General features: G+C 45.4%; 1 protein-coding gene and 1 long non-coding RNA gene across 2 annotated transcripts in view; one reads left to right on the top strand and one right to left on the bottom strand.

Moving 5' to 3' along the window:
• Positions 1-24233, top strand: part of FLT4 (fms related receptor tyrosine kinase 4) — a 102374-nt gene that overhangs the window by 75283 nt on the left and 2858 nt on the right. The window contains exons 15-29 of the mRNA XM_020998599.2: positions 1086-1217; positions 2103-2209; positions 4301-4436; positions 5246-5350; positions 6484-6597; positions 10256-10344; positions 11220-11373; positions 13296-13390; positions 16094-16216; positions 17412-17523; positions 19048-19147; positions 19276-19381; positions 20321-20460; positions 21381-21501; positions 24003-24088. Coding sequence (XP_020854258.1) covers positions 1086-1217; positions 2103-2209; positions 4301-4436; positions 5246-5350; positions 6484-6597; positions 10256-10344; positions 11220-11373; positions 13296-13390; positions 16094-16216; positions 17412-17523; positions 19048-19147; positions 19276-19381; positions 20321-20460; positions 21381-21501; positions 24003-24088 — 1720 coding nt within the window. The remainder of the gene's footprint in view (positions 1-1085; positions 1218-2102; positions 2210-4300; positions 4437-5245; positions 5351-6483; positions 6598-10255; positions 10345-11219; positions 11374-13295; positions 13391-16093; positions 16217-17411; positions 17524-19047; positions 19148-19275; positions 19382-20320; positions 20461-21380; positions 21502-24002; positions 24089-24233) is intronic.
• LOC144455936 (uncharacterized) overlaps positions 11367-24233 on the bottom strand; it is a 36515-nt gene continuing 23648 nt past the window's right edge. Inside the window, exon 3 of the long non-coding RNA XR_013484813.1 lies at positions 11367-11468. This is a non-coding gene — a long non-coding RNA (uncharacterized LOC144455936). The remainder of the gene's footprint in view (positions 11469-24233) is intronic.

The raw sequence follows: 24233 nt of genomic DNA, 5'->3' as shown, positions 1-24233 counted from the left end.
AAGGACAAGACCTGTATGTCCTGGGGAAGGGGGTGGGGTGGAAGGGAAAGGTAATGCTTTCCCTTCAGTTCCGTTGAATTCAAGTCTGCTCTGAACATTGCAGGGTCCTAGGGTGGATATAGAAAAGCAGAGGGAGGCATACTTTATCCAACGCTGTCAGGGACATCCTGTTTCATATGAGCAAATATTAGTGTGTATCCTCTTTCAGCACTAAAACTTTAATTTTAACCATCACAGTTGGAATCTTTCTAAAAGGGAGCACATATGTATCTATCTTCTTAACCAGATGATAATAAACATAATTTAACCTCTTTTTTTTTTTCATCTCATCACTGTAAACCCTAAGGGACTGTGTTTGGCTGAGATAGTGAGTTTCTCTGGGCCCCCGCCCACTGATCTTGAGGAGGTCTCGTGTCTGTTTTTATAAGGTTTTTTTAAAAATAATTTTCTCTCTCTTCTTTCACTGTAGCTATCACTTCTCATTGCTGTCACTGCACCTGTCTCTAACTGTGCTCTGCCATCCTTACTCCCATCCGATTTTGCTTGTCTTAATATTCTGTGGGCTGAGAAACCAGATGATGAATTGTGATAGTATTGTATGTTAACCAAGAGTAACTAGTCTCTGAATGAAGATCTCTTCTGTAAGGAAAGTATTTGACTTTGGCTGCTCATATGCTTTGCTTGCTTCCTTTCTGGTGTCAAGGTTGACTGATAAGTGACTCCGATATAAGCCATGGCCCCTGCCTTTGGAGCTCACAATCTCTGTGAGGCGACAGGATGCACATATCTGAAACCCAGGACCAATTCAGTTAAATTCTAGTCAATAAATATTTATTGAACACCGCTATGTGCAGACCCTGTGATACACAGAACACAAGACAGACCTTTCTTTCTTGACCTAGACCACAGTCTAGCTATCAGGGTGGAAGGAGGTTCTGAAGATTAGAGGCAGCTCTTATCAGTCCTGAAGGTCTCAGAGAGAGCCTTCAAGAAGATAGCCAAAGAACATACTGCTGGGTAGGGGGGAGGAGGGAAAAGCGATTCTTCCCTCTGCTTCCCATCACAACTTCCTTCCTGTCTCCCAGGGATTGACTTGGCTGACTCCAACCAAAGACTGAGCATCCAGAGGGCGCGGGAGGAAGATGCGGGCCGATACCTGTGCAGCGTCTGCAATGCCAAGGGCTGTGTCAATTCCTCTGCCAGCGTGTCTGTGGAAGGTAGTAGAGCCACAGTGGGGATGGGCAGCTGTTTAGGACACAACCCATAGGTGGCACAATGAGTGACCCAAAAAATATTAATGCATGTATTTCTAATGCAGAAGAGCCCCACTCCATAACCCACAGGTCTTTATGTTGTGATTTCAACATGTTACATTGATGGCTCAAAGCCTCCTATGGACAGTAATATTTGGGAGGAACAATTTTCAAACTGGGGGCTGGGGGTGGAAGAAAAAACAGTACTTAAGTTTTGCCTTGAGCCCCAAAGTCTTCTGGTTCTGCTTGGGAGTCTTCGTAGGCCCAGCATAGACTACGAGGCCTCTGCTCAAGGTCAGGCTTTCCGACTAGATAGGATTTTCCAATCTTGTTTCTCATTCTCATATTCAGGCAGTGTGATGCCTCAGTGGGTAGTGTGCTGGATTTGGAATAAGGAAAGCCTGAGTTCAGATCTTGACTCATACACTTATTAGCTATCTGACTCTTGGGGCAAATCACTTACCTTGCCTCAGGCTCTAAACTAGGGGTAATTATAGTGTCAACCACTCACTCATGGTGAGGATTAAATGAGGTAACTGTATGTAACACATTTTGTAAATATTAGAGTACTATATAAATGCTAGTAGCTGTTATTACTGGGCTGGGGAAGAGACTGGTGAGGGCCTGTGGGTCTTTTTAGAGACATCATGATGGCTGAGCTGCAAGGGGCACAGGAAAATAAAGGCCCTGAGCTGGGAGAATAGGTGCATCACCCCCACCTAGAGGGCTGTGGAGAAATAAGGCTGAGGCCCCAGGAATCCTTACCATCCTTCTCCGTGGGTATACCCCAGCATCTGACCCAGGTGGCTAGGCTGGCCCTGACCTTTCCCTCCCCTCCTCACTTCCTAGGATCCGAGGACAAAGGCAGCATGGAGATTGTCATCCTCATTGGCACCGGGGTTATCGCTGTGTTCTTCTGGATCCTTCTCATACTCATCTTCTGCAACATGAAGCGGGTGAGTCTAAGGCAGACCAGGGCCCCCAGTCCTGCCTCCGGCCGGCCACTCCTACCTCTGCTCAGAGGCAGCTCAGCTTGGAAGGAAGCCCAGGGTGATGTAGCAGGTGGGCAGAGCCAGAGAAGATGCCAAATGCCCTGTACCCTTGATTATGCAGGCCTCACTGCCCCCTTTAGCCTGGCAGCAGAATGGAGGCTCCTTGACATATGGAACTATTTCATCTTTATTTTTGTATCTCCAGCACCTAGTACAGCACCTGGCACACAGTAGAAAATCTACAAATATTTGTTGATTGATGGATTATTTCCTCTTGAACTAGATGGGGCTAGCCCAGATATGATCCTACTGCCAGAGGCAGAGGGACTATTATCCACTCCTGCCTACCTGTGCCCCTGGGCCTTCTGCGTGCTGGCCGCTCATCTCTCATCTCTCTCCTTCTCTGTTGTTACCATTGAGTCTATTTTTCTTTGAAGTTTACCCTTTTCCTTCCCCTGCCAAGTCTTCATTCTCCAATAGTAATTAATTCTCCCCACCCTGATCTCTCTCTCTCTGTCTCTCTCTGTCTCTGAGGTCCTCAGGGCCCAAGTTAGATGCTATTCCTGAGACCCTCTCTGAAATGCTCCTTGCTTTCTCTCCACCCTCAAAGCACTCTGGAACTTGGTATAAAAGATCTCATGTGAATTTTGAGAATCCATTCTTATTACTCTATGAATGCCTTCATGTAGTGGACCCCACCATCTCCTTCTTCCAGGGAGTCTCTCCAGAAGAGTCGGGCACTGGGCCCTGAACAGAGAAGGCTTGATAAATAAGGTTGAATGGTGAGGGAAGGAGGGTTCACAGGCTTATGGAGCTGAAAGGGATCTTAGAAGCCATCTCATCTCATACCCTCATCTCATACCCTTTTTTCATATGAGACCCTCATATGAAAAAAAGCTCTAAATCGTTATTGATTAGAGAAATGCAAATCAAAACAACTCTGAGGTACCACATCACACCTATCAGATTGGCCAACATGACAAAACAGGAAAATGATAAATGTTGGAGAGGATGTGGGAAAATTGGAACACTAATACATTGTTGGTGGAGTTGTGAAATGATCCAACCATTTTGGAGAACAATTTGGAACTATGCCCAAAGGGCTACAAAAATGTGCATACCCTTTGATCCAGCAATAGCACTTCTAGGGCTATGTCCCAAAGAGATCAAATAAATGGGAAAAGGACCCACATGTACAAAAATATTCATAGCAGCTCTTTTTGTGGTGGCAAAGAATTGGAAATTGAGAGGATGCCCATCAATTGGGGAATGGCTGAGCAAGTTGTGGTATATGAAAAACCTGGAAAGACCTATATGGTCTGATGCTGAGTGAAGTGAGCAGAACCAAGAGGACTTTGTACACAATAACAGCCACGTTATGCAATGACTAACATTGTTAAACTGAACCCTTCTCAGCATTACAAGACTCTAAGACATCTCCAGAGGCCTCAGGATGGAAAATGCTGTCCACATCCAAAGAAAGAACTATGGAAATCGAATTGCTATCACTTATTTTTACCTTCTGTTGAATTTTGTTTCATCTTTCTGATGGTTCCTCCTATTGGTTTTAATTTTTACTTACAACTTCACTAATGTGAAAATATGTTTAATAGGAATGTAAATGTAAAACCCATATCAGATTGTGAGCCATCTTGGGGAGGGTGGGTGGGTGGGAAGAAGGGGGAGAAAAATTTTTAACTCAAAAGCATATGGAAGTGATTGTTGATAAATCAATAAATTAATAAAATTGGGGGGGGAAAGAAAATGAGGCCCAAGGAAGCTAAGTGACTTGACCATTGTCACACAGTTAGTAAGCATCAGAGATGAGATTTGAACCCAGGAATTCTAATTCCAAAGCCAATGCTCTTTCTACTGTCTCAGTCATCTGAAATGCAAATTATAATATCTCTTTCTATGGCCTTACCTGCTCATTGAGATGTTATTTTGCCTAAGGCTGTGTTTTCACAGACTCAGTTTAAAACGTTAGAAGGGGTCATCTTCTGGGAGAAGAGAAATAATAACTTCTCCCCTGTCCTCTTCCCCTGCTCCCTGAAGCCTGCTCATGCAGACATCAAGACGGGATACCTGTCTATCATCATGGACCCAGGCGAGGTGGCCCTGGAGGACCAGTGTGAATATTTGCCCTATGATTCCAGCAAATGGGAGTTTCCCCGAGAACGGCTCCATCTGGGTGAGACAAAGGGATTGTGTGGCCTTGCTAGTCTCTGGAAAGCCAGGACTCAGAAATGGGTGGCAGAGTCACTGGGAAGTATGTGGCTTGTGAAATAGTGCTGGCTTGGAGGCTCTTGGTGGAAGGCGTGGGGAGGAGGAAAGAAGAGATCAGCACAGTGGTTAGTGAAGGGCTTATGGGGAACAAATGGGGAAAGAGTTTGGAGTCCTCATCCTCCACACCTGCCTGGGGACATGTGAAATTCCTTCCATTCCTAAAGCTCATCCCGGAAATACAGACCTATCTGTCCACTCATCCCAGCCGCATGGGCGTGTGACCCCTAGTTCCCCGGGCACAGAGCTCCCCTTTCCCATGCCCCCCAGGAGTCCGGGACAGTGGGTCTGTAGAGCGCAGTGAGCTATTTCCTGCCTCCGTTCCTGCCTTTGGTTAGAGAAGGGCTGCGAGCACCTGGAGGGAGAGGATGCTGGCTCCTTCCTCTTCCCCTCTCTCCTCTTCTGCTTTGGTCCTTCTCTTTCACCCCCAGCCCCTTCCTGTTTGGCCACAGTTCACCTGAGTTTTTGGCTCTGCCTTCCTCTCCGTGCTGTGGCAGGCACGCCATGGCTGACTCAGCGCCAGTCAGACGTCTGGCCCTGGGCCCCCTGCCTGCACTCTACCATCCTGCCCTATTCTGGCCCCTCGCTGCCATCCCCCTATGCCCCATAACCCAAGCTCGTTGCACGCTCTCTACCTCTCCCATCACATACAATCCCCATAACCTGTTCCCTCCTTTTCCCTTTCCTTCCCTTCCCCTCTCTCCTTCTGCCCAACAGGGAGAGTCCTGGGACACGGGGCCTTTGGGAAGGTGGTTGAAGCCTCTGCCTTTGGGATCAACAAGGGCAACAGCTGTGATACAGTGGCAGTCAAAATGCTGAAAGGTAGGCTGGCCACTGGGGGTCATCTAAGGGATGGGAGGGCAGACACTGACTTACTCCCTGGAGGTAGTGGTATAGTAGAGAGTGCTAGACTTGAAATCAGGAAGACCTGTATTCAAATGCTGCCTCAGACACTGGCCTAGACAAGTCACAACCCTTCAGTCTCAGTTTCCTCATCTTTAAAATGGGAACAATAATACACCTTCCTCACAAGGTTGTTTCAAGGATCAAATAAAACAATGTTTTGCAAACCTGAAAGTAAATTTTTTTTTAAAATTTTAAAAACCTTAAAACATTATTTAAATGTGAGGTCCTCGCTAAGATAGGGAAGAAAAGGGTCCTTTCCCTGGCCCTTTCCCACTGTGATATTTTGCAAAGGAAGGGAGGCTGGAGCTCTCTGAGAAACAAACGCCTGCCTAAGCAGCCCCAGAGGCAAGGGTCATGTGGGCCTGTACAGACTCAGGTTCAGAGGTCTAGAGCTAGAAGTGACCTTAGCAGTCGTCTTATCCAACCCCTTCATTTTACGGATGAGGGACATGAGGCCCAAAGAGTGATTTGCCCAAGATCCCACAGGTACTGAGGGTCAGAGGCAGGATTTAAACCTACATCCTCTGACTCCAGAGTTAATGTTCTTTCCACTGAACCAGGGCGGTCAGGTGGTGACCCTGTGTGGGAAGGAGGAAGGTGACAGGATCTGTAAAGCGCAGCACTGGGACGGATCCCAGAACACAGAGGAACCTGAGTGTGCATGATCCTCATTCTCACAACGCTGAGGGAGGGAGGCAGTCAGGGCAGACATACAGGAAGCATCTTGCACACAATTAGGATAGAAGGACAAGAAAGCAGCCAATCTCCGCTGTTGTCCAGGCCCAGCACAGCTTGTCTTAGACCTTAGGCCAGCTCTGCTGCCCCTGCCTGACCAAGGAGAGGAGAACCAACCCCTCCGAAGAGAAACAAATGGTGTAGGATCTGGTATTCCCAGGGCCATCCTCTCAGTGGGCATTAGAGCTCAGCTGTGGCTGCTCTGGGAGGGTGAGGATGGCTGAGCCAGGCCCCTGGGCAGAGAAGTGGAAAAGAGGTAACTCAGGCTAACTGGGCCAGGGAAGCTTTCAGCTCCACGCCATGTTTCTTTCCAGAGGGGGCTACTGCCAGTGAGCACAAAGCACTGATGTCAGAGCTGAAGATTCTGATACACATTGGAAACCATCTCAATGTGGTCAACCTCCTGGGCGCCTGCACCAAGCCTAATGGTTAGTGCCAGCAAGGGGAGACATTTGAGGTAGGGGAGGAGGGGAGTGCCCAGTACAGAGGGGGCAGCATTGAGGTGGGGTAGGACCGGACCTGGAGAGGATGACATGAAAGGGGAAACTGCCAGACATGGAGGGGGAGGTTTTAGGGGAGGGGCAGTGCCAGATATGGAGGGGGCAGCATAGAGAGGGGGTAGCGCTAGGTCTAGAGAGGATAACATGAAGGAGGAGAGTATCTGACATGGAGGAAGTGGCATGGGGGAGGGGGGAGTGCCTGACATGGAAGGGGAGCTTCAGAGGAGGGGTAAGTACCAGATGCGGAGAGGGATGGCATGAGGAAGGAGGGTGCCTGACATGGAAAGGGAGGTATGGGGGGGGGGGAGTGGCAGACATGGAGGGGGAGGCTTTAGGGGAGAGGGAGTGCCAGATACAAGGGGATGGCATTGGGGGAGGTGCCTGACATGGAGGGAGAGGTATGAGTGGCACACATGGAGGGAGAAGAATTGGTGGGGGTGGTAGTTAGGAAGGCGGAAGGGACTAGATTCCCACCCTAGGGGACTAGCACCTCACTGCGGTACCTCTTTTCACTGGAGGTGTCATAACATTCTCTAGACAAAGTTTTAAATCAGTTCCATTTCTTTAATGAGTAAGTCATGTTACAGGCTCTTGGCTGGACATTCCCACTGTCTAACTGCAGTCCTAGACTGAGACTGCACAAGCCGGGAAAGATCCCTTTGTTTCTCTTCTCTGGCTGACTCTGGGACAGCTGGGAAGTGGCAGAAAAGTGTGACTTAGCAGAGCAACCAAAGGGCAAATTTACCTTCTGTGACCAATTAAACAGTCCGTGGACAAGCATTTGTTAAGTATCTGTCACCTGCCAGGCACTGGGCTAGGCTCTGGGGCTACAGAGACAAAAAGGAAAAGTCCTGCCCTCGAGGGGCTTCCAGTCTATTAAAATTAGATGACGTACACAAAGCATTTTGCAAACCTCAAAGTGCTATCTAAATGCTAGTTAATATCATTATTCTATTGGAGATGAATGCTTGTGAAATATATACAGCATATATGGAATAAAGTAAAGGCAACAGACACGGACCACTTATTCTAGGAGTTTGACTGTGAAATGGAAGAGAGATATAGGACAACATGAGGGAATGGTCGGGTCAAGTGAGTGCTTTCTAAGGAGGGAGGGGGCCTAGCTGTGTTTGTGGGCAGCAGGGAAGGAAGCAGAAGGTTGGGAGAAGTTGAAGATTTGGGAAGCATTTAGATTAGAATGAGCTCTTAGTTTTGATAGCCTCTAGAAACAACCATCAAGCAAAACAAGGGTTGAGAGAAAAACAAAAATATAAATCTCTCTTCTTTTTAAGACTCATATCTTCTCCCACAGCCAAACCTCCTCATTCGCAGACTGAGTGGAACAGTCTTTTCTTTATTATCCTACTAACACATGAGCAGTTTTATGTTCCATGTCTCAGGGAGTGTAATCCTGATGCAGGAGAATGTGCAGTATCTTCTCCATCATGTGCATTGCCCCCAGATGATCTCAGGCTCTGTTTCTTCAATAAAATGTCAGGTAGCAGGGGCAGCTAGGTGGTGCAGTGGATAGAGCACTAGCCCTGAAGTCAGGAGGACCTGAGTTCAAATCCAGCCTCAGACCAAACACTTGACACTTACTAGCTGTGTGACCCTGGGCAAGTCACTTAACCCCAATTGCAAGAAAGAAAGAAAGAAAGAAAGAAAGAAAGAAAGATAGACAGACAGACAGACAGACAGACAGACAGAAAGTCAGTCAGCCAGGTAGCTGTAGCCTAGTACTGCAGCTGAGGCGGTGGGGACTTCCAACCAATCCATCACATCCACTAGAGTGGATAGGAAGCTAGAGGTGGAGTTAGCAAGATCTAAGTTTGAATCCTGACTCAGAATAGCTATGTGACCTTAGGCAAATCACTTAACCTCTTAGCCTCAGTTTCCTCATCTGTAAAATGGAAATAATTATAGTACCTATCTTCCAGGGTGGTTATGAGAATCAAATGAGATGATTTGATTCTAAACCTAAAACACCCTCTAAATATTAGCTGTTATTATTACCTCCCTTTAGCTTTTAATAAATTTGAGTGGCACGTGCTAATTTTTAATCTCTCTCAGCAGTCACAGATGAGCTGGACTAATAGTCAGTGAGGTTTAGAGGATAGAAATTCTGGACCAAGAGGCAGAAAATCTGGATTCATATTCAGCCTCAGATACTTCCTAGGTGTGAGACTCTTGGCAAATATAATCTCTCAGTCCCCTTATCTATAAAATGGGGCTAATAATAGCATTGACCTAAGAGGATTGTGAGGATCAGATGAAAAATATGTGTGTAAAGCAATTTACAAATCTCAAAATGCCATATAAATGTGAACTGTTATTAGTGTGGCCAGACTCTGGACTTCGTTTCCTAATCCATAAGTAACACAGCCTAGATGATGCATGGACTTATCAGGTAGGTGAGGCAGTAGATAGAGCGCTGGGCCTAGAATCAGGAAGATCTGGGTTTAAATCAAGCCTCAGATGCTGCTGTGTAATTCTAGGCCATTCAGTTAACTGCTGTCTGACTCGGTTTCATCATCAGTAAGATGAGGATCATAATAGTTACCTCCCAGGGTTGTTGTGAGGATGAAGAGATTACTTGAAAGCTCTTTGCAAATATTAAAGCACTACATAAATACTCATTATTATTGCTGTGTAATATACACATGGCTGACTCACGTGGAATGGATAGATAACTATCTGATTTGGGATCTGGCCTCCCCTGTCTGCAAGGGAGACTATGATTTCTGCCTTTATGAGGAACAAGAGAAGAATCATGGCTGAGAACTCTCTCCTTCAATGGCTTATCTCCAAGAGAGGTGTTAGAGCTCTCTACCACACCTCAAATACTGGTAGCCTAGGGGTAAGACTCTTTGGGGATTCAGAATAACACCACCTCCCCTGGTTATTTTGGGTGGAAAGTAGACCTGCTCTAGACCAGGAGAGTGATTGTTAGCTCAGTCACTAGTCTGGCTTCCCCTACCAAACACTTGGAACAAAAATTACAATCACAAATAGCTATTAAACCCCTTAATCAAAGTAAGAATTAAACAGAAATTGGGAAAGTTATTCGGGTCAGGGTAGACAGAATAGACAAAAGAATAATGAGCTCTTCAATTGAGGAACAAGATAAAAATCTCAGTTCGACCAAGGTCACAACAACCTCTCCAGGGAAATGCATTCTCGGCCCTCTCTAGGGTTGCAGAAGCTGGGAAGCAAGAGGTTGAAGAGCAGGCTCCTCTTCATGTCCCTAGCTATGGGAATTCCCCTGGGCCTTTCAAAAGTTCAGGACTTCATCAGTATCTTCCAGTTCCATTCTCCACTTACCCTCACTTGTTCTCTAAAATCTCTTTACACATACACAGAAGTGTCTCAGCCAATCAGGAGTCATCCCTCTCCAACAACACTCAGTGTCACAGAGCAGTCCTTCGGGAAATCTCCCCAGGCTTAGAGATTACATCATTATTAATTACTATTACAGTGTCATAACTATGATTTGTCTGTGTGTGTATGTCCCTGACCATTTACAGATTCTTCTTCTCTAGGCCTCCCACAACGATCTTTCTCCCTTACCTCCTTCTCTCTCTTTTAGGGCCTCTCATGGTGATTGTAGAATTCTGCAAATATGGGAATCTTTCCAACTACCTTCGGACCAAGAGGGAAGACTTCAGCCCTTACAGAGTAGGTGGTTTCAGCCCTCGGGGAGTGTCTGAGGGCAAATTCTCTGGCTCTGGTTGACCCTTGATGTCATGTTATTGTAGAACCTAACATGAGGCCACTGGACCATGGCAAATGAGCTTACAAAAAGAAATAGACAAGAGGAAGTGTTAAAATGATCTCCAGAGGCCTCTTTGTCCACAGCTTTGGGGGCCAGGCACTCTCTTTACTATCAGGTTGACCTGAATACAGGTGAGCCCTAGAAGAATCCCAGAGAAGAGTGAACAGCATGGTGAGGAAACTTGAACTCATACTATATAAAGATCAGATGAAGAAATAGGAGATATTTAGCTTTCAGGCTCCTTCCAACTTTAAGAATCAGATTTATTGAGTGTAACCCTAGAACCAGCTTTGGAGAGGAGTGTCTGATTTTCCTTGGAGGTCAGCTGCTGTGGCATGGGGGCTGATGGAAAGGGATCCACACTTGCTATGGGGCTGGTCCTCACTACAGTGCACAGGCCTTGCCTCCAATGCACACACAGAGTCCCAAAGGATGTCAGCCTGTGGGAAGGGTGGGACAGAAGGCAGGATTGGAGATGGCCCAAGGGAGCACTTTAGATCCAACTTCAGGTGAGTGCATTCAGCTCCCTTTACTTAGGCACATGCAGTTTGTGTGCAGTGACCCTGTTTTCTCATCTCCTTGCCGACGGTCAGCTCCTTCTTCCATTTGCCCAGGGATGGGAAGGAGGATCATGGAGAGCATGAAGGAGGCTGGAGCTGCTCCATCAGAAAGACAAATCACGTGGGACCTTTGAGCATCCCTCACCCCAGAAGGAACTTGAGAACTGAAGGTTTCTGAGCTCTGTCTGGCTCACCCCCACCTCTGTTTGTTTCCCTAGGAAAAGTCCCCCAGGCTTCGAAACCAGGTCCGTTCCATGGTGGAGGCTGTGAAGGCAGACAGAAGGAGTCAGACTGGGACCAGTGACAGTGCAATCTTCACCCGTTTTCTGCTGGGAAAGGGCCTTGCTTCCCGAGCCCAGCCTATCCAAGATGGTAAGTGAGCTGGTTTCTCTGAAGTCTACCACTTTGTCTCCTGGCCCCACAGTTCTGAGGTCATCAGCATGATGACTGCTCTTCTGTCCCTGGATCTGGAGGAGAGGCAGACACAGTTACAAGAACAAAGAGAGGTACCACCCTGAGAACAGGCAAATCTTTAGGGGTAAGGGAACCAAGCGATTTCTTGTCCTGTGGTATGTGGCACCTGAGAACGAACTGGAATCAGAGAACCCAGGTTTGAATCCCAGCTCTGCCATTTATTACTTGTGTTACTCAACCTCTCTGGACCATCATTTCTTCATCTGTAAAATGAGGGAGTTGTACTAAGTGACCCCCAAAGTCCTTCCTAGCTCTAAGGTCTTATTAACCTCCCAGAATACTCAATGACTCCAAAGTTATTTAGCCTAATGAAAAGATAATCAGGGGTTGGTTACAACATTGATTACTGACCAAAAAGGGTCACCTTGGTTGAATTGTGTTTCCTAAGTGCTACTGGACAGTAAGAAAAATATTCTGGCCTCAGAGGTTATGAACTCCTTGGAAACATTGCCAAAGATATATTCATGGGCTCTGACTCTTTGGTATTAAAAAGCTAAAGTGGTTTAGCAAATTGTCCCTGGAGGCAAGGGAATGGATTTAATGACCTCTGGAAGCACTGAAACCTTGAATTGCCTGGATTGGATCATAGATATGTAGCTGGACATCACCCTAAAGGCCATCTAGACCAGCAGACTCATTTTAGAGGTAAAGAGCTAAGGCTTAGAGAAGTGATTTTTCAAGGTCATATAATAACACAGCTGGCACTTGAACCCAGCTTCTTGGATTCAAAATCCAGTACATTTTCCACTATGATATAGTTGTTGCACCACCACCCCTCTTCCCTATAGAAAAGCAGGAACACCCACTCCACAGGCAACACTGACCACCTGAAACTATCCTAGTGGAAATTCAAAATTTGGAGTCTCACGATTGCTCTAACATTTCCCAATCAAGCAATCAGTGAGTAAATAGTAGCTAAGTGTCAGGTACTGTTCTAGGTGCTGAAGATAGGATACAAAATTGAAACAGAGACTGCTTAAAGTCTATGAGGACTATCCATAGGAGAGAGAGAGACAGAGAGAAAGAGAGAGAGATAGATAGAGACAGATGAGTGGTAGAGAAGAAAGGGGAGAGAGACAGAGAGAGATAAAATTACAGGGTGTCCTAAAAGTTTTAGTGGTGTTTTAAGCTTTAACAACTTCAGAAGTATGTATGTTATAAACTTATGAAAAACAACATTTGAAAGGTTAATTATTTGTTTTTAAATATTGACGTGTTTCTTAATAAAAATCAATTTAACTGCTATCTTGTACTATTCCCTGTTCTAGTCGATTTTCAAACTTTGTGAAAGCTTTCATCAGCTGCTAGTCAGTGATGGAAAGGATTGCATTTGTAATCCTAGTCCTTAAAATCCTGACCATAAGAGGGAATGAAATGAAAAATTAAAATTAAAAATTCATCATTCAAAATTCACACAACAAAATCAATATAAAAATTTCAATTAAACTTTTTAAATTATATTTTTTGTAGAATTTATACTTCTGAAATTATTAAAGCTTAAAATAGCACTAAGACATCCTATAGATACGAAAGCCGGGAGGGGAAGGGAAGGAACTAGTGGCTAGAGGAGACCAGAATCCCATCCTGGCTTCCCCTGGCAATGAATGACCTCCCTCAAATCAAGGTGAATTAATACTGTTTGCAAATGCAGAGGGGGAAGCCCAGCCTGTCACACCTCCGAAGCACATAAGACAAAACTAATAAACATTCCCTTTTTTCACATGGAGTTTGAGCTGAAGAGACCAAACCTGTCCTGGGCAAGCCCCAGTGGTTTCAGAAAGAGTCAGATGCATGTGTTTCTCCTGGTTTTCTTTGGACAGAGGATGACCTGTGGCAAAGCCCCTTGACCATGGAAGACCTGATCTGCTACAGCTTCCAGGTGGCCCGAGGGATGGAGTTCCTCGCTTCAAGAAAGGTGAGGAAAGGGTGGAAGCCTTGCTGACCCTTCTGAAAGAGGCTGGCTCTGGAAAAGCATTTGGGATTCTCTGAGCAGACAGGCAAAGAGGAACAAGAATAGTGATGGCGACCACTTCCATTCTGTGGGCATACCTCACTTAACATCATTTCATTTTGCAGTCACAATACTAGCACCTGATAACCAAATGAAGGCCCACGGGGGTGCTTTTCTGCTCCTCGTTGATTGAGCTGGAAAGACCTCAGAGGCTATCTTATCCCATCTCTTCACTTTATGGATAAGGAGAGGGAGGCCCAGAGGAGCCAAGTGGCTTGTCCCAGCCCACCCAGCTAGGAAGCACGGGAAGCAGTATTCAAAGCCAGATCCTTTGACCCCAGAGCTAACACTCCCTCCACTAAACCAATAATACAAAATGACAATTATGATATCACTCTACAGACCTAATTGCCCCCTGTGATGTCATTTTGCCTAAGGCAGTGTTTTCATGGGCCCATTTAATAACGTTGGATGGATTCTATCTACTTTCTTCCAGTACAAAGTTTTGTTTTCATTGTCCTCACGGTAGCCCTCTATGGGAATGGGGCAAGTGTTATCTCTATTTTTACAGATGGGGAAACTGAGACTCTGGGGAAGTGAAATGACTTATCCAAGGCCACACAGTTCAGCCAGTGGGGCTCTGGGTTGCCCTTAGCACTTACACAGGGAAAATCTTCCAGAGTAGATCTGGGATATGAACTCAAGTCTCCTTCAGGCAATATAGTGCAGAAGTGTGGGCTAATAGAAAGAACAGTGAAAAAATTTTTTTAAAAAAAGAAAGAAGGAAAGAGCAGTGGATTTGAAATCAGAAGACTTAGGTTTGAATTCTGGCTCTGCTACCCATTAGTTGTGTGACCTTGTGGTCAAATAACAAATCACTCTCCCTCCTAGCGCCTCAGTTTCCTCATGTAATAAATTAAGGGTTTAAAACATTTTTATTAAGCTCCTACTATGTGCCAGGCACTGTGCCAAGCACTGGGGATACAAAAAGGGGTAGAAGACAGTCCCTGCCTTCAAGCAGTTCACACTCTAATGATTGTGTTAGACTAATTGGGGTGTTAGAGTAATTAATCTCTAAAGTCCCTTCCAGCTGAAAATCTTATGACTTAAAGACCATCAGTCCAGTGCTGTCTCCACTATACTAAGCCTCTCACTCCAAAAAAAGAAAGCAAATTCACATTCCCCCATGGGCAGTAGGTTGAGAAGGGCAGATTCTAAGTCTAGTTGGCAGGGGCAAGGACAACGACATAGAGCATGGAGCTATGACTTTACTGAAGCCCTGATGCTTAGAGATTCGATGAGTGCTATTAACGAATGGAAGAATATCATAGATCATAGAGTCTTAAATCTAGACAGAAGGGGTCTCAAAGGCCATCTATACCATCCCATTTTACAGTTGAGGAAACTAAGGTCCAGGAAAGGGGTTTTGTCAAAGAGGAAAGGTGGAGCCAGAGGCAGGATCCAACCCAGGGTTTCAGATTCCAGATCCAGGGCTCTTTTGCTATTTCTGGTGATAATAGCAATAGCAGACCTTTATATAGCACCTAGTATGTGCCAGGCGCTGTGCTAAGCACTTTACAATTATTATCTCATTTACTCCTCACAGCAACCCTGAGAAGTAGGTGGTATTGTTATTCCCATTTTACAGGTGAGGAAACTGAGGTAAAGAGATTAAGTGATTTGCCCGGGGTCACACAACCAGTGTCCGAGGTCATATTTGAAGTCAGGTCTTCTGATTCCAAGTCCAGCACTTTATCTACTGTGCCACCTCCTCCTGGAGAAACATTCAGCTTTTTATTAGGAAATAGAAAGTCATTGCCAGAGGACCTCAGGAAGCAGCTCTGGCTACAAACTGTTAAAGCAGTTGACTTTCATTCCCCAAACTAATTAAGGTGACACCAATAAGCCAAAATCAGAAATGATCCAAAACCAGCAGTTTAGATGTTAACTTCGTTCTCTTCCGTAAGCTAGCCTTTGGCCAGATGGGCTAATAAGTAGTCATTGATTGGCTTGAATTCCACACAGTCCCCTGGTTTGCTGTCGGGCACAAGTGAGAAAGGGCAGTAAAGTCAGATGCCAGGCACTGTGAAGTACACCAAGCTGAGTACGACATCATTATCCCCAGTGCACAATTGGCTAGCCAGCCAAAAGCCCAACCCGGCACATCCTGTATAGCATTGCCTAAACTCATGTCCTTTTGCAATAACATCACTGGCAAACTATAACCATGTGATATACTTTAACATTGAACCCTACTAAAATATTATAAAACCCAGCTGATCACCCGTTTATAGCAATGTTTCCATGGAACACCACCCCCTCTCCTCTCCTCTCTTCTCTCCTTCTCTTTCTCTCTCTATCCCACCACCATCTACATTTTTCCCGATGTCACAGAATATTTTCGATGCATGAAAAGGATGACAGACTTTTATAAGTGCGTATGTACATAGCCTGAGCTATGTTGAAAGTTGGTTTGGTCATGGGTTCAATGGCCCTTAAATTCTGGGAAGACACTTAATGGACTCAGATATTTGGTGTATGGGCTCCCAAACATAAAAATCCCCCGAGCTCTGTCTGCCAGCTTCCTCTGTGCCCTGAGCTGGCAATGACTAACCCCACCCACCATCACTGGCCGGAGTCTGATTTCCCACTCCTTTTCTTCCCCAGTGCATTCACAGAGACTTGGCCGCACGAAACATCTTGTTGTCAGAGAACAATGTGGTGAAGATCTGTGACTTTGGACTGGCCCGGGACATCTATAAAGACCCTGATTATGTCAGGAAGGGCAGTGTGAGTGTGAAGCTTGGTGACCAACATACCCGGGGATAATGTCAGGCTTTGCAACAAGCCTGGAGGGTACACAAAAATTGGGGACGCACCAAGGCATGATGCCCCTGAAGGACAAAAGTGGGAGAAGGTCGGGGCACATCGCACCTCTGTACTTGGCCAGGAGCACTGCCAGCCCTTTGCGGGAAAGGAGCAGTCCTGATAACAGTGTGAATAGTAGTGTCCCCAAGGGCAAAGGAGGAGGCAGGCTCCTCCTGGAAGAGGCTATATAGGCTCACTATACAATAAGCCTGGTTTTCAACTAGAATCAGTCCATCAACTAGCATTTAGTAAGTGCCCACCATTTGCCAGGCTCTGTGCTAGGCGCTGAAGACACAAAAATCCACATGAAACAGTCTCTGCCCTCAAGGAGCTGACACTTGAATGGATGTCCATTATGTGCCTATATATAGATAGATGTCCATATATAGATGCCTATTTATAGATGCCTGCAAACAGATATATATTACATATCTACATATAGATAAATATATACAAAACACATGAAGAACAAATACAGAGTAACCTTCTGGGTGGAAGGCACCAGAAGCTGAGGGACCAGAAAGCCTTCGTGTACAGGGGAGTGCTTGAGACTTGGAGGATTTGAAGTGGATTGGTGTATTTCAAGAGGCAGAGGTGAGGAGGAAAAGCATCCCAGGTATGGGGAGAGCCAATGCAAAAGCACAGAGTTGGGAAGTTAAGTGCTGTGCGTGAGAAAGTCAGTCAGTTTGGCTACACCGTAGAGTTCACACAGAGGAGTATTATGTAACAAGGTTGAAGAGGTAAGATAGGGCCGTGAAGACTTTTAACGCCAAACAGAAGAGCTTATATTTGATACTAGTGGTAATAGAGGGATCACTTGAGTTTATGAGAGTAGAGGGAGAGAGGAGATAGGGGCAATACGATCAGAGCCATGCTTTGGGTAGTTTGGACAGCTGTGTGGTGCGATGGAGAAGGGACGGTCTTGAGAGATGGAGGGCAAGAGGCTTTTGTAGCCAAGGGGAGAGGTGATAAGGGACTGGAACTAGAGTGGTAGAGAGATGGGTACATAGTGAGAGATGTGGAGAACATCCCACTCCTCACCTTTGCATCACCAGTCAGAAGAGAGCAACGTGCCCCTCCCCTCTGCTCCTTTTTGAGCGTCCCTTTTATATCACAGGCCCGGCTCCCTCTAAAGTGGATGGCACCAGAAAGCATCTTTGACAAGGTCTATACCACCCAAAGTGACGTCTGGTCCTTTGGAGTCTTGCTCTGGGAGATCTTCTCTTTAGGTAAGTACTAAAGGCCGGCTAAGTACCCAGATTCCCAAAGGAAGAGGCCAAGAGGCAGGATAAGGAGAATATGGCTAAATCTCATTCATTCAGACTACAGTCCTGTGGATTGTGTGGCCACAGGCCTGAGCCTTTAATAATAATAGCTAGCATTTCTAGAGAGTTTTAAGATTTATTAAGTACTTTACATGGGTTATCTCATTTAATCCTCACAACAACCCTGAGACATAAATGCTATTATTATCCCCATTTTACAGATGAGAAAACTGAGGTGGAAGAGGGACCCTTGTCCAGGGTCACACAGTAAGAGACCTAGAGCAAACTTAAGGCAAATGTAGCTAAACCTCATGAATTCAGAGGAGTCATGGAATGTGGCCCGGGCCTTAGTATCAACCCTTCCATCATTAAGAGAACATGGAAGGTAGAATGTTAAAACTGGGAGAGACCCCACAGATCACCTAGTCCAAGCCCTTCATTTTACAAAGGAAGAAACAAAGGCAGAGGGAGGGGAAACATTTGGCCCAATGTCTCATCTCATGTTAGCAAAAACTGGGTCACATGTGGTGCGGTGGAAAAAGCATTGTGACCTTGGGCAAATCATTTTATCTACTTCTCTGGGTCTCAGTTTCTTCTTCTGTAAGGTGAGTAGTCTGGATGGACAAGGTGACCCTAAGGTCTCTCCTGGGTCTCCATCTATGATTCTACAATCCTGCCAGTTATAAACCTATGATCCTATGACTAGACCCTAAGTCTCAGCCCAGCCCTTTTTCCTCTATAAGACAGGGAGGAAAAACTAAAAGAATTATTGGAAGACCGCATGACAAAATACAGATAGCTCTGGATGTGAAGCCAACATTTAAGCAGCATTTGAATCCCAGACTCTGCCACCTACTAGCTGTGTGATGTAGGGCAAGACACTTAACCTCTTGGGACCTCAGTTTCCTCAACTCTAAAACAAGGAAGTTGGAATAGATGACCTCCAGAGTCATTTCCAGCCCTAAATCTATTGAGTCTCTGATGAACAAGGTTACAAGGAAAATTTTTAAATATTTAAGGTTCAAACTATCTTCATACATGACCAGGCCTTCATTTACATAAAACTAATAAGGCTGTAGTAATGAAACAGTCTCACGATTAGAGCATCTCCCCAAGGGCCTTTTGGGGTCACTGTCTAAATGAATGAATTTTGGCAGCCTGGTTTGAAATCATCAGGAAAGGTAGAAACTATGAGCTGTGTTTTTAGACTATATTACAATTCAGACTTCTCTGTCCTGTCCCTTGTTAGTCCAAGTTAGTGAGGTGGGTCTGAGTTCTCTTGGCACCTCAGAGCTGCTTGGGAGGCAGAAGCACCATGGTGTGGGATGGGAGGAGTCGGATGGCAGGGAGGAAGGGGAGTGGCAGCAAGCCCCACACAGGAAAAGAAAGCCACTTACTGCCCACTGGCCTAGAGGGGAACCCTCTAGTATATTCTTGTGTCTTGACTGCTCTTCCTATTCTCAACCACCCTTGTGTGTGGCCACCTAGGGGCCTCTCCCTACCCTGGTGTGCACATCAATGAAGAATTCTGCCAAAGGCTGAAGGATGGCACGCGGATGAGAGCTCCAGAATACGCCACAGCAGAAATGTGAGTTTCCCACCTCCACCCCAAAGCTTATCCCTATCTTTCTGGAGAATTAGGCCACTGTTTAACCACATACTGAGACAAGGGAAAGAAACGTGGGAAAAAAACCATGTGTGGTTTCCCTTTAACAGCCGCCACATAATGCTGAGTTGCTGGTCAGGAGACCCCAAGGAGAGACCGGCATTCTCTGACCTGGTGGAGATCCTGGGAGATCTGCTTCAGGAAAATGTACAACAGGTGAATCCGTATGTTTCTCCATACCTGGACCTGCTGGGTCCTGCCTGCCTTTCAGAGATGAAGCCCTTTTTCACCTAACACATACTACTTCTTTCCACTTTATCAGAGAAAAGAAGAAATTGTGTATCTTTGGTCTATCCATGTGTGGGTGTGCGTGTTGATATGAATGCATGCGCTCATCGATGGACGTGTGTATACGTGTGTTATACACATGCACATATACATGTGTCTGTGTCTCTTGTGTGTTTGTAGGGTATACATGTTGATGTGAATATACTTGCTAATCAGTGTGCATCTGTGTGCATGTTATATAAGTGGCTTAGTATATATTTAGGTGATTGTGTGGATGTGCATGTAGATATGTTCATGCATATCGATGAATGTTTTTACTTGTATATCGCCTATAGAGAGATGGCCAGTAATCTGCCTTTATCTAGAAAGGGAAATAGCTCTTTTTTTTTAGGTATAGGGATCACATTAAATGCTTTTCCTTTTCTCTCTCCTTTTCTGATACAAGCTGTCTGTCCCTTGCTCATGAATTTAAGTAGCCTTAGCATTTGCTTTGGTACTAAATAGATGAAAGTTCTCATTGCAGAAGTCAATCGACAAGCATGTATTAAGCCCCTGCTTGAGACAGAGTGCTGTGCTAGGTACTGGAGTTACAAAGACCAAAATAAAACAACCCCTGACAATGTGATACCACCAGAAGGTACTAGACAATTAGACCAAAAGCAGAAAGGAAGCAAAGAGGATGTTTTAGTAGCTCCCAGGCATTGAGAAAGCCCTACATTAGATGACTTCTTAAGGGTCCTTCCACAGTATTGGCCTAGGACTTTCATTTGCTTTACACCTCAGCTGCAGGCCTGTAGATCAGGACAGACAACGTGCTTAGCATCAGACGTTCCACATCTTTGACATAACCCAATGCTTTCTCTTCAGGAGGGAAAGGACTACATCCCCCTGAACGACTCTCAGAGCTCAGAGGATGACGGCTTCTCTCAGGGGCCTTCTGCCGCTCATCACGGTTTGGATGCAGAAGAATATGACCTGAGACTCCACTGCCACAGTTTAGCAGCAAGGTCAGTTCTCTCTCTAGGGATGAGGGGATAGGATGGGGTGAGGTGCAACAACAGTCTGAAAATAGGCAGTTTATGTTGTAATAAAATCCCAGACAATGACGACAACTTCTGGGCTTTGAAAAGGCCTGATTGCTTCTAGCTCCAAGGGCGTAGTCAGTGAATGGAAAGGAATATTTGGAGTTTGGGCACTATTTTTTATTTTCTGCTCACTGGGACCCCCTGGAAACAATAGTCAGTTGACAAGCATTTTTTAAGTTCCTGTTGTATACCAGGCACTGTGCTAAGCACTGGGCTTTGGAGACAGTAGACATAGGTTAGAATCCTACCTGTGCTGCTTGTTATCTCTACAACCTTAGACAAGTTACAGGGTCAGAATCATAGGATCTTAGAGTTGGAAGAGGCCTCAAAGATCGTCTAATTCAACCCAAATTTGAATAAGACCCCCCTTGAAAACCTTCTCAAGAAATGTTCATCTTCATATATAAAATTAATAGGTGGGTTAGATGACCTCTAAGGTACATTCCATCTTTAAAATCCCACCATAGTCCAACACAGACATCTCCAAGTCCACCAAAGAGATCACCATCCATCCTTCATCCTTCAGTCTTCCTGCCTACCAGAACAGTGAACACTATTTGTTTGCTTAAGAAATTATTCCAGGAGCAAAAATGCTCTGCCTTCTACTGTAAGGATGGAAAAGTGACCCCACGGAAGGTATTCCCCTATTATTCCTCTCTGGGCTGCTGGCCCCCCTTGTCCTCCTCCAGCTGTACAACTCTTCAGCTGCCAGGGGCTTACCCACACATGGTCAGGGAACAAAACGGGGGCTTTTAGGGGGTTTAGGGCATTTAGTATTGTGGTCAGCTTGGGTTTTCCAATAATGTCTTCAGCCTAAGAGAATGTATTTTTGTTTTAAATAGATACTATAACTGTGTATCATTTCCGAGTTGTTTGACTGGAGGGAATCAAATCAGGTGTCCATCCAGAATAAAAACCTTTGAAGAATTTCCCATGACTCATACATCTTCTAAAGCACATCCGGTAAGTGGAGGCAGAGGGAAGAGAAATTGGGCTTTAGATTTATGAAAGGTCAGGAAAATAGAGATAAGGCCTTTCTCAGTGAACAAGTGCCTCAGAATTTGGAAATAAAGATTGAAGTCCCAAATAGCAGTAAGGAAAGAGTAACTGCCAACAGATTTCCCACACCTGCTATACGGAGTGGTTTCTATTTACAAAAGGCCTGCACCCCCTCCTGCTGTGGAGGTCAGGGATTACAAGGTCAACACCACCAGCTCTGTCTTAGTCTCTCTGGAGTATTCTGAGCCCCAGAAGAGCATCCCCTGGAAACAACAGTCTTTCAGCCTGTCCCTGTGGCCTTCTCTTCCAACTCTCATCCTGCAGAAAGGGTATCTTATTCTGACCCCATGAATGGAGTCCAGTAGTGACTAAGTCCTAATCTTTATTTCTCAAGGATGCCTTTAGTTCAAATGATCATTCCAGACCATCCCAGGATGGAGTATAGTGGCTCACTCAGATCAGAATTCAGTCTTGGAAAGCCATTTTCTTCTACCACAATGAATTATATCCATAGACTAATGACCTTCTTAAAGTAGGGGGAAAGGGAAGATAAAGAGACATTTCTGTATTAACAAATAAAGACAATGGAGAGGGGAAAGGCAGAGAATGTAGTTGGAGCTGGCCCAGCCCTTCGCATCAGAAGACCTGGGTTGGAGTCTGCTAATGCTTATTAGCTAGGGACAAGTCATTTCCTCTGTACTATGGAGAGATAATACCTGTCTACCTAATTCATGGAGTGATTGTGAGGAAAGAGATGTGGGCTGTTATGACAGAAAATATCTCTGGCTGTCTCAGAAAAAGCCTTCATTTGGATACATTTGTGGGGTGAGTCCTAAGCCTTTGAATAGCTCCCTTCCTCCCTTGTGTTACCACCAGACTATCCTGGAACCTGGGATTTGGTAGAGCTTTCTGCATCAAGTTAACAAGTATTCATTAAACACCTGCTATGTGCCAGGCGTTGTGTTAAGTGCTGGGGATACAAAGAAAGGTAAAAGACAGCCCCTGCCCTCAAGGAGCTCACAGTCTAACGAGAAACAGCATTCAAACAGCTACAGACGATCTATAGACGGGAAAATTTGGAGTGAATCTCAGGGGAGGGAGGGAGGGAGGGCACTAGCTTTAAGAAGGTATAGAAGGTGAGAGGGACAGCTAGGTGGCATAGTGGATGGAGCACTGGCCCTGGATTCAGGAGGATCCGAGTTCAAATCCGGCCTCAGATTGACACATAATGCTTACTAGCTGTGTGACCTTGGGCAAATCACTTAACCCCATTGCCTAGCCAAAAAAAAAAAAAGTGAGAGTTTAGCTGAGACCTGACAGATACCAGGGAAGCTGAGAGGCAGAAATGAAGAGGGAGAGTGTTCCAGGCATCCATGACATCCAGAGAAGATGCCCCAGGTTGGGAAATGTAGCTTGGATTGTGTGAGGAATAGCTAGAAGGCCAGAGTCATTCAATCATAGAATTCATGTATTATTAGGTAGAAGAAGATTGGAAAGGTAGGGTGGGGCCAGTTATGAAAGGCTTTAAAAGCCATATAGAATATTTTATATTTGATCCTGGAGAGAGACTTGAAGCAGAAAGACCGACCAGCAGGCTTCTGCAATAGTCCAGGAAAGGAAAGAAGAAAGGAAGGAAGGAAGGAAGGAAGGAAGGAAGGAAGGAAGGAAGGAAGGAAGGAAGGAAGGAAGGAAGGAAGGAAGGAAGGAAGGAAAGGAGGAAGGAAGGAAGGAAAGGAAGGAAAGGAGGAAGGGAGGAAGGAAAGGAGGAAGGGAGGAAGGAAAGGAGGAAGGGAGGGAAAGAGGAGAGAGGGAGAAAAAAAGCATTAATTCAGTCCATACTATGTACAGAGCGCTGTGCTAAATGATGAGGATACAAATAGAAAATCAAGACCAACCCAGTTCTCTAGGAGCTCCCTTTCTAGTAAGAGGACAATACATATAGAAGGTTTCAGCCTCAAGTCAGATGGAAAAGTCCTGTGGTCCTTAAGGTACAGCAGCAAAGCAGATAGTAATACATTTTCATACTGTCTACATTGACAAAACTATATCCATTTCTGAGGTTGAGTCATTTGAGAGTGCCCTGTGACTTTTGTCTTTGCATCTTAGCACAGTGTCTGATTATTTAGTACTTTGTGACGCTTGCTGACTGATTATCTGACGGACTGACCCAAGAAGTAGAAAGAACGCTGTCTCTGGAGCCCAAGGCCCCTGCGTTTAGATACCACCTCTGATAATTACTACTTTGACCTCGGGAAAGCCGCTACAACTACCTGGGCTTCAGTTTCCCCTTCTGTAACTAGACAGTCTCTGAGGCCCCTCCAGCTGTGGATTTGTGATTCCCTGATCCTTTCATGGGATGGACATTCCTTGCTTTTCTTCCCCACGTGTATTTCTGTGTAGAGTTGTTTGAGGAGACAAACCAAAACCTATAAGAAGGATGAAGCTTGCTTCCTCTTTTTCTATAGGAAAACCAAACTGATAGTGGAATGGTCTTGGCCTCTGAAGAATTTGAGAGGATAGAAAACAGACACAGAAAAGAAGGTGGATTCAGGTAACTGCAGTTCACCAGCCCTGAATATATTCTTCTCTGTCTACATCATAATGAGTGATAGACTTCCAAGTCTGAGCTACAGAGGATCCTCTCTCACTGAACATGGGGGTCCGCTCTCTGACTGTATAAAGAGGCTAACTCAATT

Source organism: Phascolarctos cinereus, unplaced genomic scaffold, assembly GCF_003287225.1.
Source record: "Phascolarctos cinereus isolate Bilbo 61053 unplaced genomic scaffold, phaCin_HiC Scaffold_2;HRSCAF=192, whole genome shotgun sequence".
Taxonomy (NCBI): Eukaryota; Metazoa; Chordata; class Mammalia; order Diprotodontia; family Phascolarctidae; genus Phascolarctos; species Phascolarctos cinereus.
Note: the sequence above shows the minus strand (reverse complement) of the source record. Positions and strands in the feature narration are given on the sequence as shown.